General features: G+C 43.4%; 1 protein-coding gene across 1 annotated transcript; it reads left to right on the forward strand.

Annotated features, from left to right (window-relative positions):
• Positions 1-284: 284 nt before the first annotated feature.
• On the forward strand, positions 285-13439 carry LOC139469455 (QRFP-like peptide receptor). Its single transcript, XM_071251634.1, has 6 exons — positions 285-706; positions 4786-5219; positions 8675-8776; positions 9599-9764; positions 11176-11238; positions 13010-13439. Exons 1-6 carry the CDS (start codon positions 334-336, stop codon positions 13105-13107), a joined length of 1236 nt encoding a protein of 411 aa, XP_071107735.1. The 5' UTR covers positions 285-333; the 3' UTR covers positions 13108-13439.
• The last annotated feature ends 2330 nt before the right edge of the window (positions 13440-15769 follow it).

Genomic DNA, 15769 nt, shown 5'->3' on the forward strand with positions numbered 1-15769 from the left:
ATATTTTCATCTGTGTCGATTTTATTAATATGGAATTCTATTCTAACGTAATCCAGAGTTGTCCCCAAAGACGTTCTCCCCTGTGCCCAGATAGATATATAATTCCAGTGGAGAATGTGTGTCATGCATTAGCACATTTACTACCAAGAGCGTCACTTTCCTGACAGGGATATCTCGAGGCTACTGTTATCGTGCCAGTGCCTTTTACTGAGGGTTGACCTAATCTCTTGATAGTTCATGTGATCCTACAATACAGGAGTTAAAAAAGAACCTCAGAATCTAACCTCAACGTTTCAAACACCAGTTCCCGGTGTAATACAGCCACATTGAACAATGGACAACTATTCATTCCCTGCGTCTCGAGACTGCGTTCCAGGTCGTGAGATCGAGGACGAATTTGACCCCAGCATCCTCATCTACATCAACGCCCCAAGTCCCCCTCCCACCTTCTCCACCTGGGAGATTGCGGTCAAGATACTGTTCTATGTGTTTGCGATGCTGCTGGACGTCGTCGGTAACAGCATCGTCATTCTCATCATCGTCCTGAACAGGAAGATGCGGACGACGACCAACGTGTTGATCCTGAACCTCGCGGTGTCGGACCTGATGGTGGCCGCGTTCTGCATGTGGGTCCACGTGGGCTATCAGATCGCCCCTGAGTGGCCCTTTGGGGACTTTGTATGTAAAGGGAACACCTTCTTTCAAGGTAGGTCATACATTATGGAAGATGGGTGAGTCTAGCGTGTTAGTGTATGCCAACGAATCAGGTTTTACTTTGGGCACAATTTTTTATTCCTATTGTGCTGAAAAAATGACGTCAGTGAAATTCGTGTCTTTGGATAATTTATGTTTGTTTCTCTGTCTCAAGATTCCAAACAAAAAGAAAGCGACACTTATTTCAAAAGGCTTCAGAGGCCAACCATTTGATATTCTGGGGGTGGGGGTGGGGGTGGGGGTGGGGGTGGGGGTGGGGTAGATGGTGGGGGATGGTGCGTAGGATTTTATCGTCCTAAAAAAGTTCCCCCGAGAATTCTTGAAAAAAGGGATTATGTTTTAGTTTTAAATATAAAAAAATGTATCTGGTTTTGTGGCTGAAAATATATCTAATTTAGAAACAAAGTCCCAGGCCCAACCCAGATTATCAAATCCTCATTGTAACGTTAAAGTGACCACATGGCATGTCCCAATCTGCTCATGTCACCATAGCTGTTGCAGTGAAACCATAGGAATAGTTTTCTCAAGAAATTTGAGATTTTGACAAATCTACTTGATTAAATTGCCATGTGTCTCCTTGCCCGCCGTTAATATAACGTCGGCCAGATCTAAATGCGCATGACAACAAATGTCTGGTCTTCTGACACATTAGCACTGCAGGCACATCACACACAGATACAGTGTTATTGTATGACTGTGTCTTATGTATTGCAGCTGAGATTGATCATCTTATTGACTTTGTCTGATTTGGACTGGCCCCACTTGCACAAAGCGCTCTTAACGCTACGTCTGTAAGTCTATGTTAAAGTATGGGAGTAACGATCATCTTAGCACTAAGATCACTTTGTGCAAGTGGGCCCAACTGATGTTTGTTAGGACACGCGTGACTGAACTGTTTGGTTACCGCAATTTACTGACACGGGTTTAAATACAAGATTCACCTACATGTGACGTATGGTTTGTTAAACTTTTGGCTTAGTTCTCCCCAATGACTGCCAGGCCGTGATGTAACTGAAACAGTGTGAAAGCAGTGTGATATTCAGAATGCACATATTAACATTCTGATGTTCATCTGCGGTATTTCCTGCACATACTGATCATACATGTAATGTCCGTGTACCGATATGTCTCAAGTTCCTATCCTTTGCACGTCCAAACCCGGTTCAAACGTACTTTCCGACCACAATACATAAGGGGCTGGTCACGTGATCCCTTTTGGGAACCATGCCATGCGTTATCAAAACCACCAAATTAATGACTTTACTTAGACCAATGTCGAAAACCCTAACAGTATGGTGTCTGAGGAAAGTCCAGACCCTGGGCAGAGGGGAGAAAAAGAGAAGTTCACATACATGTAAGCTGGCCAAAGTGCGCGATAAATTTCCCCAAGTTCTAAATACGTTTTTGAGATCCCCAGGGAAGGGATCCATCTGGGTAATTCCAATTCAAACAAAATTCCAAAAATATCTGTTGTAACCCCCGGCTTTCCGAAAGCTATATACTCATGTCCTTGTCTCGTGTTAGTATAACGGTGTCCCTCGTATGTACTGATGTCCCTACAGAGATGTTTCTGTCTGGTGTCAATGTCTCATGTTTCTCTCTGATGTCCATGTTTCACTCAGATGTCCACGTTTCTCTCAGATGTCCATGTTTCACTCAGATGTCCATGTTTCTCTCAGATGTCCATGTTTCTCTCAGATGTCCATGTTTCACTCAGATGTCTATGTTTCTGTCTGATGTCCATGTTTCTCTCTGGTGTCCATGTTTCTCTCTGATGTCTATGTTTCACTCTGATGTCCATGTTTCACTCAGATGTCCATGTTTCTATCTGATGTCCATGTTTCTCTCTGATGTCCATGTTTCACTCTGATGTCCATGTTTCTCTCTGATGTCCATGTTTCTCTCTGATGTATATGTTTCACTCTGATGTCCATGTTTCTCTCTGATGTCCATGTTTCACTCTGATGTCCATGTTTCTCTCTGATGTCCATGTTTCACTCAGATGTCCATGTTTCTCTCTGATGTCCATGTTTCACTCTGATGTCCATGTTTCTATCTGATGTCCATGTTTCACTCTGATGTCCATGTTTCTCTCTGATGTCCATGTTTCACTCTGATGTCCATGTTTCTCTCTGATGTCCATGTTTCACTCAGATGTCCATGTTTCTCTCTGGTGTCCATGTTTCTCTCTGATGTCTATGTTTCACTCTGATGTCCATGTTTCTGTCTGATGTCCATGTTTCACTCTGATGTCCATGTTTCTCTCTGATGTCCATGTTTCACTCTGATGTCCATGTTTCACTCAGATGTCCATGTTTCTCTCTGATGTCCATGTTTCTCTCTGATGTCCATGTTTCTCTCTGATGTCCATGTTTCTCTCAGATGTCCATGTTTCTCTCAGATGTCCATGTTTCTCTCTGATGTCCATGTTTCTCTCAGATGTCCTTGTTTCACTCTGATGTCCATGTTTCTCTCTGATGTCCATGTTTCAATCAGATGTCCATGTTTCTCTCTGATATCCATGTTTCACTCAGATGTCCATGTTTCTCTCAGATGTCCATGTTTCTCTCTGATGTCCATGTTTCTCTCTGATGTCTATGTTTCACTCTGATGTTCATGTTTCTCTCAGATGTCCATGTTTCACTCAGATGTCCATGTTTCTCTCTGATGTCCATGTTTCTCTCTGATATCTATGGGGGCGGTCGGGTAGTCTAGTGGTTAAAGCGTTGGCTCGTCACGCCGAAGACCCGGGTTCGATAACCGACATGGGTACAATGTGTGAAGCCCATTTCTGGTGTCCCCCGCCGTGATATTGCTGGAATATTGCTAAAAGCGGCGTAAACCCATACTCACTCACTCACTCTGATGTCCATGTTTCTCTCTGATGTCCATGTTTCTCCCTGATGTCCATGTTTCTCTCTGATGTCCATGTTTCTCTCAGATGTCCATGTTTCACTCAGATGTCCATGTTTCTCTCTGATGTCCATGTTTCTCTCTGATATCTATGGGGGCGGTCGGGTAGTCTAGTGGTTAAAGCGTTGGCTCGTCACGCCGAAGACCCGGGTTCGATTACCGACATGGGTACAATGTGTGAAGCCCATTTCTGGTGTCCCCCGCCGTGATATTGCTGGAATATTGCTAAAAGCGGCGTAAACCCATACTCACTCACTCACTCTGATGTCTATGTTTCTCTCTGATGTCCATGTTTCACTCTGATGTCCATGTTTCTCCCTGATGTCCATGTTTCACTCAGATGTCCATGTTTCTCTCTGGTGTCCATGTTTCTCTCTGATGTCCATGTTTCTGTCTGATGTCCATGTTTCTCTCTGATGTCTATGTTTCTGTCTGATGTCCATGTTTCTCCCTGATGTCCATGTTTCACTCAGATGTCCATGTTTCACTCAGATGTCTATGTTTCTGTCTGATGTCCATGTTTCTCTCTGATGTCCATGTTTCTCTCTGATGGCCATGTCTCTCTCAGATGTCAATGTTTCTCTCTGATGTCCATGTTTCACTCAGATGTCTATGTTTCTGTCTGATGTCCATGTTTCTCCCTGATGTCCATGTTTCACTCAGATGTCTATGTTTCTGTCTGATGTCCATGTTTCTCTCTGATGTTCATGTTTCTCTCTGATGGCCATGTCTCTCTCAGATGTCAATGTTTCTCTCTGATGTCCATGTTTCACTCAGATGTCTATGTTTCTGTCTGATGTCCATGTTTCTCTCTGATGTCCATGTTTCTCTCTGATGGCCATGTCTCTCTCAGATGTCAATGTTTCTCTCTGATGTCCATGTTTCACTCAGATGTCTATGTTTCACTCAGATGTCTATGTTTCTGTCTGATGTCCATGTTTCACTCTGATGTCCATGTTTCTCTCAGATGGCCATGTCTCTCTCAGATGTCAATGTTTCTCCCTGACGTCCATGTTTCTCCCTGATGTCCATGTTTCTCTCTGATGTCCATGTACTGATGCTTCTGTCAGGTATCCATGCACCGATGTCCGCGTCTGATATTCCTGTATTGTGTTCATATCCCGATGTTCATTCCACACTTTCGTGCCCCTCTTCCAGTGTTGTCAGTGACGTCAAGCGTCCTCACGCTGACGGTCATCTCGGTGGAACGCTTCATGGCCATCGTGTTCCCCTTCCGGGCCAAATGGTCATCACTGGTCACCGGGCTGGTCATCGTCCTGACGTGGTGTGTATCGACCATGATAGCCTCGCCCCACCTCTGGATCAGGCAGCAGTTCAAGTGGCAGTGGAAGGACAGACTCGAAATTTGGTGTGAGGAGGTTTGGCCCAAAATCTACAAGAACGAGGAATGTGAGACGTACCAACCTGGTAAGCTGATATACTACAGTGTAGAGGGCGTCGTCATGTACTTCGTGCCTATCGCCGTCATGATCGGGGCCTACTCCGTCATCGCCATTAAGCTCTGCCTCCGTAAAGCTCCGGGGACACTTATTGGCTCCACTGCAACAGCCCAAGAGAGATCCAAGAGGAAGGTGGGTGGGCATGTCCGAGTGAGTGAGTGAGTGAGTGAGTGAGAGAGTGAGTGTCATATAATATCTACGCTGAAAAGAAAATTATATACATGTACTATTTCTTATAACATAATGCCCGCCGTGGTATTGATGGAATATTTCTAAAAGCGGTGTAAAACCATACTCACTCACTATCATATAATGGGTAGGCTTTAGGGCAGGATAACGCAAACGATGAAAACGGGTCCCTTTTGGGGTCATTTAAGGATAAACAGGCAAATATAAAAGGTTAGGTAGGTACTAATTTCAGTGTTTAACCCAAACATGGGTCCGCCCTTGTCTCTTGGTCAGAATTGACCATCGGGAATCTTGAAAAAAGTACTGGGATATTTGCTATCAAGGGTGTAGCTGAGGCCCTTTAACAGTGAGGGTAAATTTGGAAAGACTGCGAAGAATGATTTATTTAGCGAGGACACTAGCGGGATAAGTTGTAGACTTTTGCGGCTTGGGGTCGTTTCCCGAATTTAAATCAGCTGGATTTGACCGTTAAATGTCCGAAATGTTACCATGGAGATCTGGCTGCATTTCATGAGCCATTTCATCAGTTACAACAAAACTTTGATGCGGGGCATTAACTCGGCGACGAAACAAGTCAAAGTAAATTTACAATAAGATAAGTTTCCCACAATGTAACATCAATATACGGGCATGTTTAAAACAATATGAACAATGTTTCAATTCATTCCCTGTTGTATATCTTACATCATGTTTTGACCTCACTTGCACACTCAATTTGATAAACAAGAAAACTGTCTTTCCACTGTAAATGAGCGCATGAGGTATGTCCCCATTCCACCTGTGATGAACCGGCATATAGGCACTGTCTTTTTTCCGTTATTGCGGTAAACTTTGTAACAAATGTCATGGAAATCGGGGTTTAAATATAACTAAAACTGAACAACTAACATTTCATGAATCATAAGAACAAATGGATTAAATATGACATGGCGTAAACAGATGTTTAAAAATAGAAATGCGTGCACTTTCCATTCAGTTATCCATGAGTCCCAAGGCCTTTTCAGAAAGACAGGCCAGGAAGGCGCTAAAATAAAGCTACGTCTCATTGGGAGACATAAAGGACAATTACTCTAGCAGGCAGTTCGATGGATTGCCGAGAAAGGCAAGTAGACCAGTTAGGTGTAGGCAACTGCCTTTTTGCCTATATGGTAGTTACGACCCTGTCTAAAAAACAAGTTTCAGTTGGAACTATATTGAATGTGGTCACTGTCAAACTGACCAATCACTGACCTTGTGGTTTAATATGTTAATGCGCATTCCAGGAAATATGTTTAGTTACTGTTTGCAAGAACTGAAATAGGTGTTTCCTCAATAGAATTTAAGAATGATATCATATGATAAGGACGTTATCACGCTAGCGAGTTTTGGAATGGTAAATTCTGTATTCGGAATAAACGTTGAAAATAGCAAGCCGTGGATATTTACCACCCCAACACGTCACGACTGGCAAAATACAATGTTTATTCCTAATTTAAATCAGAGCATTTACCTTCCCCAAACGCACTAGTTTTATAACCTCTATGTATCACACCTTTTGATAAAGTTGTTTATGATGATTACAAAATAATGCGATGAATTATATATGACACGCTGTATGTTGTTTTACCGTTAATTACGCCCAGAATACACATTGTTCAGCGTTTCAATAGATCTGACATGCACGTCCGATGCTTAATCATGGCCAGGGGACGACTGTGACACTCGGCAACGTGCTCATTCGCCATAGCATGTACTTGCCGTACATTAAATAGCCATAATAACACTCGCGTTGTCGAACAGCACTCAGAAGCATTAGCTAAGCTGTTGGATGCTGTTGTCCGAATGGCCATAATCATTCACGCTGGTGAAAGAGCTGTGTAGGAACTCACAATCAGCTGAAGTGGAAGGTTAATGGCCCGATTGCCGTTATAGTTGTGAACGCGGGTCGTCAAAACATGGTACAAAGCAAATGACGAAACAAAAACAAGTAAACAAAACTTTCAAACTTTCAAACTTTCAGTGCTCCAGATAATACGTGGACTATTTAATGATATGTAAACATTCTAATTGGTATTTATATTATCTTTTTTAGAATTCAATATAAACTGTCTGGCAAAAGAAAAAATATACCCATGTTTGAGTGAGTGAGTGAGTTTGGTTTAACGCCGCTTTAAACATTATTCCAGTTATATCACGGCGTGTCAGCTTAATGTGGGGGGAAAGCCCGAAGTGAAGCAAGTCACTTCGGTGAAACCCACGAGCACAGGTATGGTGCTGACAAATCTAGAAATATAATCGGGGCGAACCGGATTCGAACCTACAATCATAGGTTTCTGGCGTGGCCAAGGGACGCAACTCTGCACAGCGAATCGCGGCGCCTTAGACGACGGGGCCACCCGTGCCCCCCACCCATGTTTGATGGTGGCTAAGAATGAAACAAAGACCAACATGTTCCACTCAGGATAGGGATACTGGCGTGTTGCAGGCTATGTACACATACGTCCACACATACAGATTTGGCTTTGTCGAAGCCCACTGAAAGCCATACGCAACTTCGTTAATGATGATTGGCCGTGCTTGTGTTCGTGGATCAAGTCCAAGCAAGGTGAAAGGCGGAGGAAAAAGAAGACTATTTGATAATTTAAACAGTTACTATTTTTCTTATTCATGTATTTTATCATCTACCAGATTGTGTATAAAGAAGCCTTGCGAACAGTTCTCCTACTTGACCAGTGCCTATTCACAGATAAAATTACGACAAAAAAATTACACAGTTGAAAATTGGATTTTACCAAAATATTACAATTATCAAAACGTTAGTAGGCTGAACCAAAATATTACAATTATCAAAACGTTAGTAGGCTGAACCAAAATATTACAAATATCAATACATTAGTTGGCTGAAAACAATCGCCGAAACACTGCAAACAGGTCCTAGACGCAACTATGATATCCGTATCAAATACATCACCATTGAATAACCATTTCTTCTTTGTTTCATTATTCACCACCATCAGACACCCGCAAAGGTTCGGGGTAGATTAAGTCTTCAGCAACCCATGCTTGCCGTAAAAGGCGACTATGCTTGTCGTCAGAGGCGACTAACGGGATCAGGTGGTCAGGTTCGCTGGCTTGATTGATGCATGTCATCGTATCCCAATTGCGTGGATTGATGTTCATGATGTCAATCACTGGATTGTCTGGTCCAGACTCGATTATTTACAGAGCGCCGTCATATAGCTGGAATATTACTGAATGTAGCGTCAAACAACGAACAAACAAAGCACCATCAAACATGGGTGTACACATTCTTTGCCTGGCAGTTTATGTATGCACGTGTTTAATATAGTACGCATGTCGTACCAGTAAATTGTCATGGAAATCTGTAGTTATGTTGAAGGAAGGTACATTGTCTGCAGGTGATCAAGATGTTGGTGGCGGTGCTGGTGGTGTTTGTGCTGTGTTGGACGCCGCAACAGTTCATGCTGCTCTGGGATGTCTTCAGACCCAAGGGGAAGAAGGTAGGCGATGACGTATAGAGAGTGCTTTTAATTATCTTACAGTGAGTGAGTGAGATGGGTTTAACGCCGCTTTTAAGAGTATTCCAGTTACATCACGGCGTGTCAGCTTAATGTGGGAGGAAAGCCCGAAGTGGTGCAGGTCTCAGACGTTTACCACTTCGGTGAAACCCACGAGCACGGGTATGGTGCTGACAAACCTAGAAACATAATCGGGGCGAACCGGGATTCGAACCCACAATCATAGGTGTCTGGCAAGTCCAAACTGTCTTACTATGCACAGAGTACTATCTACAAAACAGATAGAAAACAATGACGCTGTTCCGTGATGTCATGTTGACTTTGACAACAGTTTCTAGTGTGGTCGTGGTGTATGCTGTTAACGATATGACCATACGATATTCCCAAATGACCCTCCAAGTAGGAGTTTAGTATCTGAATACTTATCATATAACCAGAAAAAACAACAACACATGTACCTATGTTTGTATTTGAAAAGTCAACATTTTTTTGTAGAAGCGAAAAGTCGTCAAAAGAATATAACCGTCACTGTACACGCAGTATACACACGTACACGTCCTACGTTTATTACGAACACGCCTACAACGAACTGACGGATATAACGAACTGTTTCTTATGTCCCGGCCATTCGCTGTATCTATGCTTATAATGAACTCCGGTTATAACGAACTAAAAGTGGAGGTCGTTATAACCGTAGTGTACTGTATATATATTTGACCTGTTTCAACTGAGCTTTTTTATTCTCCAAGCCTTTTTAACGAAACGTGTCCCTTGTTGCATCACCATCCCTTGAATATTCTCCAGATCGAGGCTTACGTGGACGACATCAAGTATGCTGCTGTGTACGTGGCCTACCTCAACAGCTCCCTCAACCCCGTCCTGTACGGCGGCTTCAACGAGAACTTCAGAAAGGGCTTCCTCGAGGCGTTCCGTTGTCTTCTCATCAAGAAGCGTAATAAAGTCGGACCAGGTCAGACTTGAACAAACCGCTCATTGTATTCTTCCGCAGAAACGTAACATAGAGCTTGTGCATGTACACGTTAACTTATAATTATTCATCCTTCCGCGGACCCTAAGCAGTGTGCTTACTATTGCTGTACACGTTCAGTTATGATTTATCATAGTGCGTATTTTGACTGTACACGTTAAATAATAGTTATTTATCCTTCCGAGGATCCTTAGCAGAGCGCTTACTATAGTTCAATTATAATTTATCCTTCCGCAGAACCTTTGCTTAGCAGGTATTATGGCTGAAGACGTTAAATTATCATTTTAGTCAAGGGAGGTAATCAAGTTAAATTAACCTGTTCATAATAAGAAGGTCTCTTCATTCCCTCCTTTTAAAATGTTGTTACTTGATGGGGAGATTCCGGAGTACAGGTGTTTTTTACTCGGTGACAAAGGTCTCAGTTGAACGTTTTTGCAACCTATCAAAACCTTGGATTACATTATTTCTTAACAAAGAAATATGCGTCGCGACTATTGGTCGTGGGTTTTAATTCAAGGTTTGCCATGATAATGTTTCTGTTTGCAAGCACCAGGCCATGGAACGTAAACGTCTAAGACCTGTATAACAACAGCAATAACGCGGTGATAACAGCATTTTCATATATGCATCGATCGTAGCGCCACCAGTGGCTATGTCCCTTCTATGACCCTCCTATTGACCAATTAGATGCCACCTCTAATATCACTTGCATTTGCTTCAAACAAAATGGCGGCGCCCAGTGAAGATGATCTGATCCATGATGAAGATATATGGTGTAAATAAAACGAGTCTTACCTCGCGATGTGCATAAAATCACGTGAGCACCTTGATTAAAAACATGAAATAATTTGGAGAAAATGTGGCATTGCCGAGTTGACAGTACACATCTTTTGCAAATCCTGAAGTCGACCGAAATCTGCACGTTGAAATATTTGTTGTTGACGAACCGCATGCGGGGGCACGGGTGGCCCTGTCGTCTAAGGCGCCGCGATTCGCTGTGCAGAGTTGCGTCCCTTGGGCACGCCAGAAACCTATGATTGTGGGTTCGAATCCCGGTTCGCCCCGATTATGTTTCTAGGTTTGTCAGCACCATACCCGTGTTCGTGGGTTTCACCGAAGTGGTAAACGTCTTAGACCTGCATCACTTCGGGCTTTCCTCCCACATTAAGCTGACACGCCGTGATATAACTGGAATACTGTTAAAAGCGGCGTTAAACCAAACTCACTCACGAACCGCATGTCGATTTCGTTACGCGATTTTGATTGGACTATGCATGCACCGACTAGATAGTCCAGCCAGAATATAACTCCATAATTGCAGCCTAGTTCGGCAAGGGTGGAAGCAGGACTTTTACAGTCACCCACTGTACGTTATTGATGTTCTCTCACACAGTTACCCAGAGTAGCCGGAACCCGATCGGACCCGGAAGTGGGGCTGAGATCATACCCATAGAACGTAAGTCCGGCAATGTATACGTGAGCTTGTAGCAAATTGTGACCAACATACACTATGTCAGCATACCACAGCTAGGTGTTTTACGTTAGTACCAGATGAAGTGAGTGAGTGAGTGAGTTGGGTTTAACGCCGCTTTTAACAGTATTACAGTTATATCACGGCGTGTCATCTATTGTGGGAGGAAATCCCGAAGTGATGCAGGTCTCTGACGTTTACCACCTCGGTGAAACCCACGAGCACGGGTATGGTGCTGACAAACCTAGAAACATAATCGGGGCGAACTGGGATTCGAACCCACAATCATAGGTTTCTGGCGTACCCAAGGGACGCCACTCTGCACAGCGAATTGCGGCGCCTTAGACGACTGGGTCACCCGTGCCAGATGAAGAACAAGGTCAAGTGTGATAAGAGGCAAGCGATGCGTTCAGTAATGTATAAATAAAGAACAATTGAATAAACAAATCAAACGGGTGCTCTATTCATGTAAGGCGCCGCAATTCGCTGTGCGGAGTTGCGTCCCTTGGACACGCCATAAACCTGTGATTGTGGGTTCGAATCCCGGTTGCCCCGATTATGTTTCTAGGTTTATCAGCATCATACCCTTTCTCGTGGGTTTCACCGAAGTGGTAAACGTCTTAGACCTGCGTCACTTCGGGCTTTCCTCACATATTAAGCTGAAACGCCGTGACTGGAATACTGTTAAAAAAGCGTAAAAAACCTCCCTCAATGTAGGGTAATACTTGGTCCTTCTGTATAAGTGTTTTGCAGAAATAGGAAGTATGTAAGTGAACCATGATTGGCTGTTGCAGCTACGAGGTCCACCATCTACCACCTGTCTGTGCCGAGAATTGTCTAAGACAGTGGTAGATTGAGGCACGGGGCCAGGTAAGATGACGTTGTGTGTTGCCGTGGTCTCGTGATGCATGCGTTGTTAGATGTTGTGGACGTAGGTGTTCCAGTTTGAACTTTAAGGCGTTATTACTGCATAGACTTCCTTAGGTTCTCGCACTCTTTGCTTGACGTTTCAATATTATTGATTTTTGAAAAGTTCGTGCAATGCTCCAACGGATTCGGTTAATGCAATAAAGGCGGCAATTGTGTTACACTGTCTCATCAAAATAGTCAAAGGCGGCAATTGTGTTACACTGTCGAGGTTCGGACTTGAACGTTTTGAAAATAAATGTGCTTGTTTCTGGCTTCAATAAACTTGTGAGGATAGCGGTTCATGTCTTCCGTTATGTTCTGCCAACATCTGAATACCAATAAAAGACAATTTACTGTGTATAGTTTACAAATGATTCATCTTTGAATTGTATTTTTGTCATTACTGCATGAAGCCATGATATTCCAAATGCTTCAGATTCTGGTGTTTTCAAAATAATACTTTCTACATACATGCCAACCATACTCTGTACATCACTCACTTGATGGGGCGGTCGGGTAGCCTAGTGGTTAAAGCGTTCGCACGTCACGCCGAAGAACCGGGTTCGATTCCCGACATGGGTACAATGTGTGAAGCCCATTTCTGGTGTCCCCCGCCGTGATATTGCTGGAATATTGCTAAAAACGGCGTAAAACAATACTCACTTGATAACGGTGTTGGAATCTACATCGAAACGTCACTCTTAATTGTAATAAAGAATGTGTTCATCCACATACCACATATCGCAAAGAAGTTTATATACATACCTTTATATATGAAACGTTCTTGATCGACGTTTTTTTTTGCGTTTATGGTATTCTAGCCGTTTCTTCCCATGAACTGTTTCAGAACACAACTCTTCAGAATCAGAAGTTCCTGCGAGGAATATACGCCAACACCACATGTTCACCATATACGAACCCCACGAGACAGGAGACCTGGCTTAGCTGTACAGTGTAGAATCCTAACCTGCCAATACCCACGAGACGGGAGAGCTGGCTTAGCTGTACAGTGTAGATTCTTTACCTGCCAATACCCACGAGACGATAGAACTGGCTTAGCTGTACAGTGTAGATTCTTTACCTGCCAATACCCACGAGACGGTAGAACTGGCTTAGCTGTACAGTGTAGATTCTTTACCTGCCAATACCCACGAGACGGTAGACCTGGCTTAGCTGTACAGTGTAGATTCTTTACCTGCCAATACCCACGAGACGGTAGACCTGGCTTAGCTGTACAGTGTAGATTCTTTACCTGCCAATACCCACGAGGCAGGAGAGCTGGCTTAGCTGTACAGTGTAGAATCCTAACCTGCCAATACCCATGAAACAGAAGCTGGCTTAGCTGTACAGTGTAGATTCTTTACCTGCCAATATCCACGAGACAGGAGAGCTGGCTTAGCTGTACAGTGTAGATTCTTTACCTGCCAATGTCCATTAGACAGGAGAGCTGGCCTAGCTGTACAGTGTAGATTCTTTACCTGCCAATGTCCATTAGACAGGAGAGCTGGCACAGATGTACAGTGTAGATTCTTTACCTGCCAATAGCAACAAGACGGTATACGTGGCTAAACTAGCTGTTCAGCTGCAGTGTAGATGATAACTTGCCAAACCCCAATCTACAGCAGTGGCTATGTGGCTAGCACCAGTGTTGTGAGAGTGTGTCAACAAATCAAGATGATTCAACGTCGTGCAAGATGTCAGACCTTTCCCCAGCCTTGAGAGTCCACTAAGGCAGGACAGTTTCCTTGTGTGAACAGCTCAGAAATAACTGCGTTGAATGACCAAGAACAAACGTCTTCATGAACACAGAGAAGACATTTCCAGTTCTGGTTGCTGCCAGTTTAGAACAGTTGGGAGGACTTGGGATGGAAGCATCAGTCTGCAGACATGTCTATATGCAAACTGCACGTCTGCGACAGCCACGACACCAAACTTTCTCGTCTGTGAGGTGGTGAGGTGAAATGGGGTTTAACGTCGCGTCAGAGATTATTGCACTTATATAGCGACGTGCATGCACGTGTGTGTTTGTGTGGCTGCTTGTACTAGTCCGGACTGATGCTGATTTGTAGTGCTGGCTCACTGCGATACCATGCCCCAGTTTAACATGAATACCCCACTCAGACACAGTATACTGACTGCGAGCCGACCAGTCCTTGTTTCAGCCCCTTAATCCCGAGGGGCTGTCGGGTAGCCTAGTGGTTAAAGCGTTCGCTCGTCAGGCCGAAGACCCGGGTTCGATTCCTGACATGGGTACAATGTGTGAAGCCCATTTCTGGTGTCCCCCGCCGTGATATTGCTGGAATATAGCTAAAAGCGGCGTAAAACCATACTCACTCACTCATATTTAGCCACCATCAAACATGGGTGTATACTTTCTTTTGCCCGGCAGTGTATCTTCTAGACAGTTTATATTTCGCTAAAAGCGGCGTATTCACTCACTCACCCTTAATTCCGAACGCCAGACAGAGTAACAACAAGTACCATCTTTAAACGTCTCTTTGTATGACGCGGTCGGGGTATTCGTATGTACGCGCATCATATTATTGGGTATCGTCCCAGTACACTGAACCTAGGAATGATGTCTGTTTGTTTGTTGTTTTCGCCGCACTCCAGATATATGACGGCGGTCTGTAAATGAGTGAGTCTGAACCAGACAATCCAGTGACAAGAGCATCGATCCACGCAATTGGGGAACGAAAACATGCATCAAACAAGTCACCGATCCTGACCTGACCATCCGATCCGTTAGTCGCCCCTTACGACAAGGATAGTCGCCTTTTACGGCAAGCATGGGTTGCTGAAACCTATTTTAACCCGGGTCGAACCTTGGAATGAGAAGAACCAGCATCCATCGCGAGATGACGGATTCCTGGATTCCTGGTACAGGGACAGCTTATTTCAAATATACATATTTGCATTAAAATTTCAATATCAAATTTGGAGGACGTCACTCTCGTTGATCTGAAGTATACGTGTCCCAAACCTGTTGCCATGGAAACAGCGAAGAAGATACTATAAATAAGACATGCCACAGACCTTCAAATATATGTACATTTAAACATGGCATGGTTCCTTGTCCAGTTTTAGAAACACAAAGTACTACACAATATTTAAGACTAATCTAACAGCGGAACCATTATATTCAATGTAAATCTACCTTAGTTTAGAATAGCTTTCTCGATTTTGCTGCAGCTCAAAATAATTTATTAATTGAAACAGGTAGATATTTTAAGAGACAATAAGACTTTGTAGAAATGGTAAAAATGGTTGTATTAAAGATAAATGCCACTTCGTATGCGTATGTCCAGTATATGATGATTCAAGAGCAAAATATCTACTTCTACCACAATCCAAATGTGAACATGTTTTTGTAAATTAATAACACGAGATTGCAGAGGGTTTATCTATGTTCATTAATCATGCAGTGAAACTGAGACAAAGTATGAATTTGTAACACACCCAGACTATGGACTACAGGCCTTTATTGGCCTTGGGTATCACGAATAAAGGAAAGGAAATTGTTAAAATTGGAAAGAAAGAACGTTTAACGCCGCACTCAGTAATATTCCAGCTATATGAGGCGGTCTGTAAATAATCGATTCTGGAC

Source organism: Haliotis cracherodii, unplaced genomic scaffold (assembly GCF_022045235.1).
Source record: "Haliotis cracherodii isolate W230 unplaced genomic scaffold, xgHalCrac1.p SCAF_2, whole genome shotgun sequence".
Taxonomy (NCBI): Eukaryota; Metazoa; Mollusca; class Gastropoda; order Lepetellida; family Haliotidae; genus Haliotis; species Haliotis cracherodii.

Coding starts and splice junctions, on each gene's coding strand:
- LOC139469455 (XM_071251634.1), top strand. CDS start 334: ATGGACAACTATTCATTCCCTGCGTCTCGAGACTGCGTTCCAGGTCGT. Junction 5,220..8,674: donor AAGAGAGATCCAAGAGGAAG/GTGGGTGGGCAT, acceptor CATTGTCTGCAG/GTGATCAAGATGTTGGTGGC. Junction 9,765..11,175: donor GCGTAATAAAGTCGGACCAG/GTCAGACTTGAA, acceptor TCTCTCACACAG/TTACCCAGAGTAGCCGGAAC.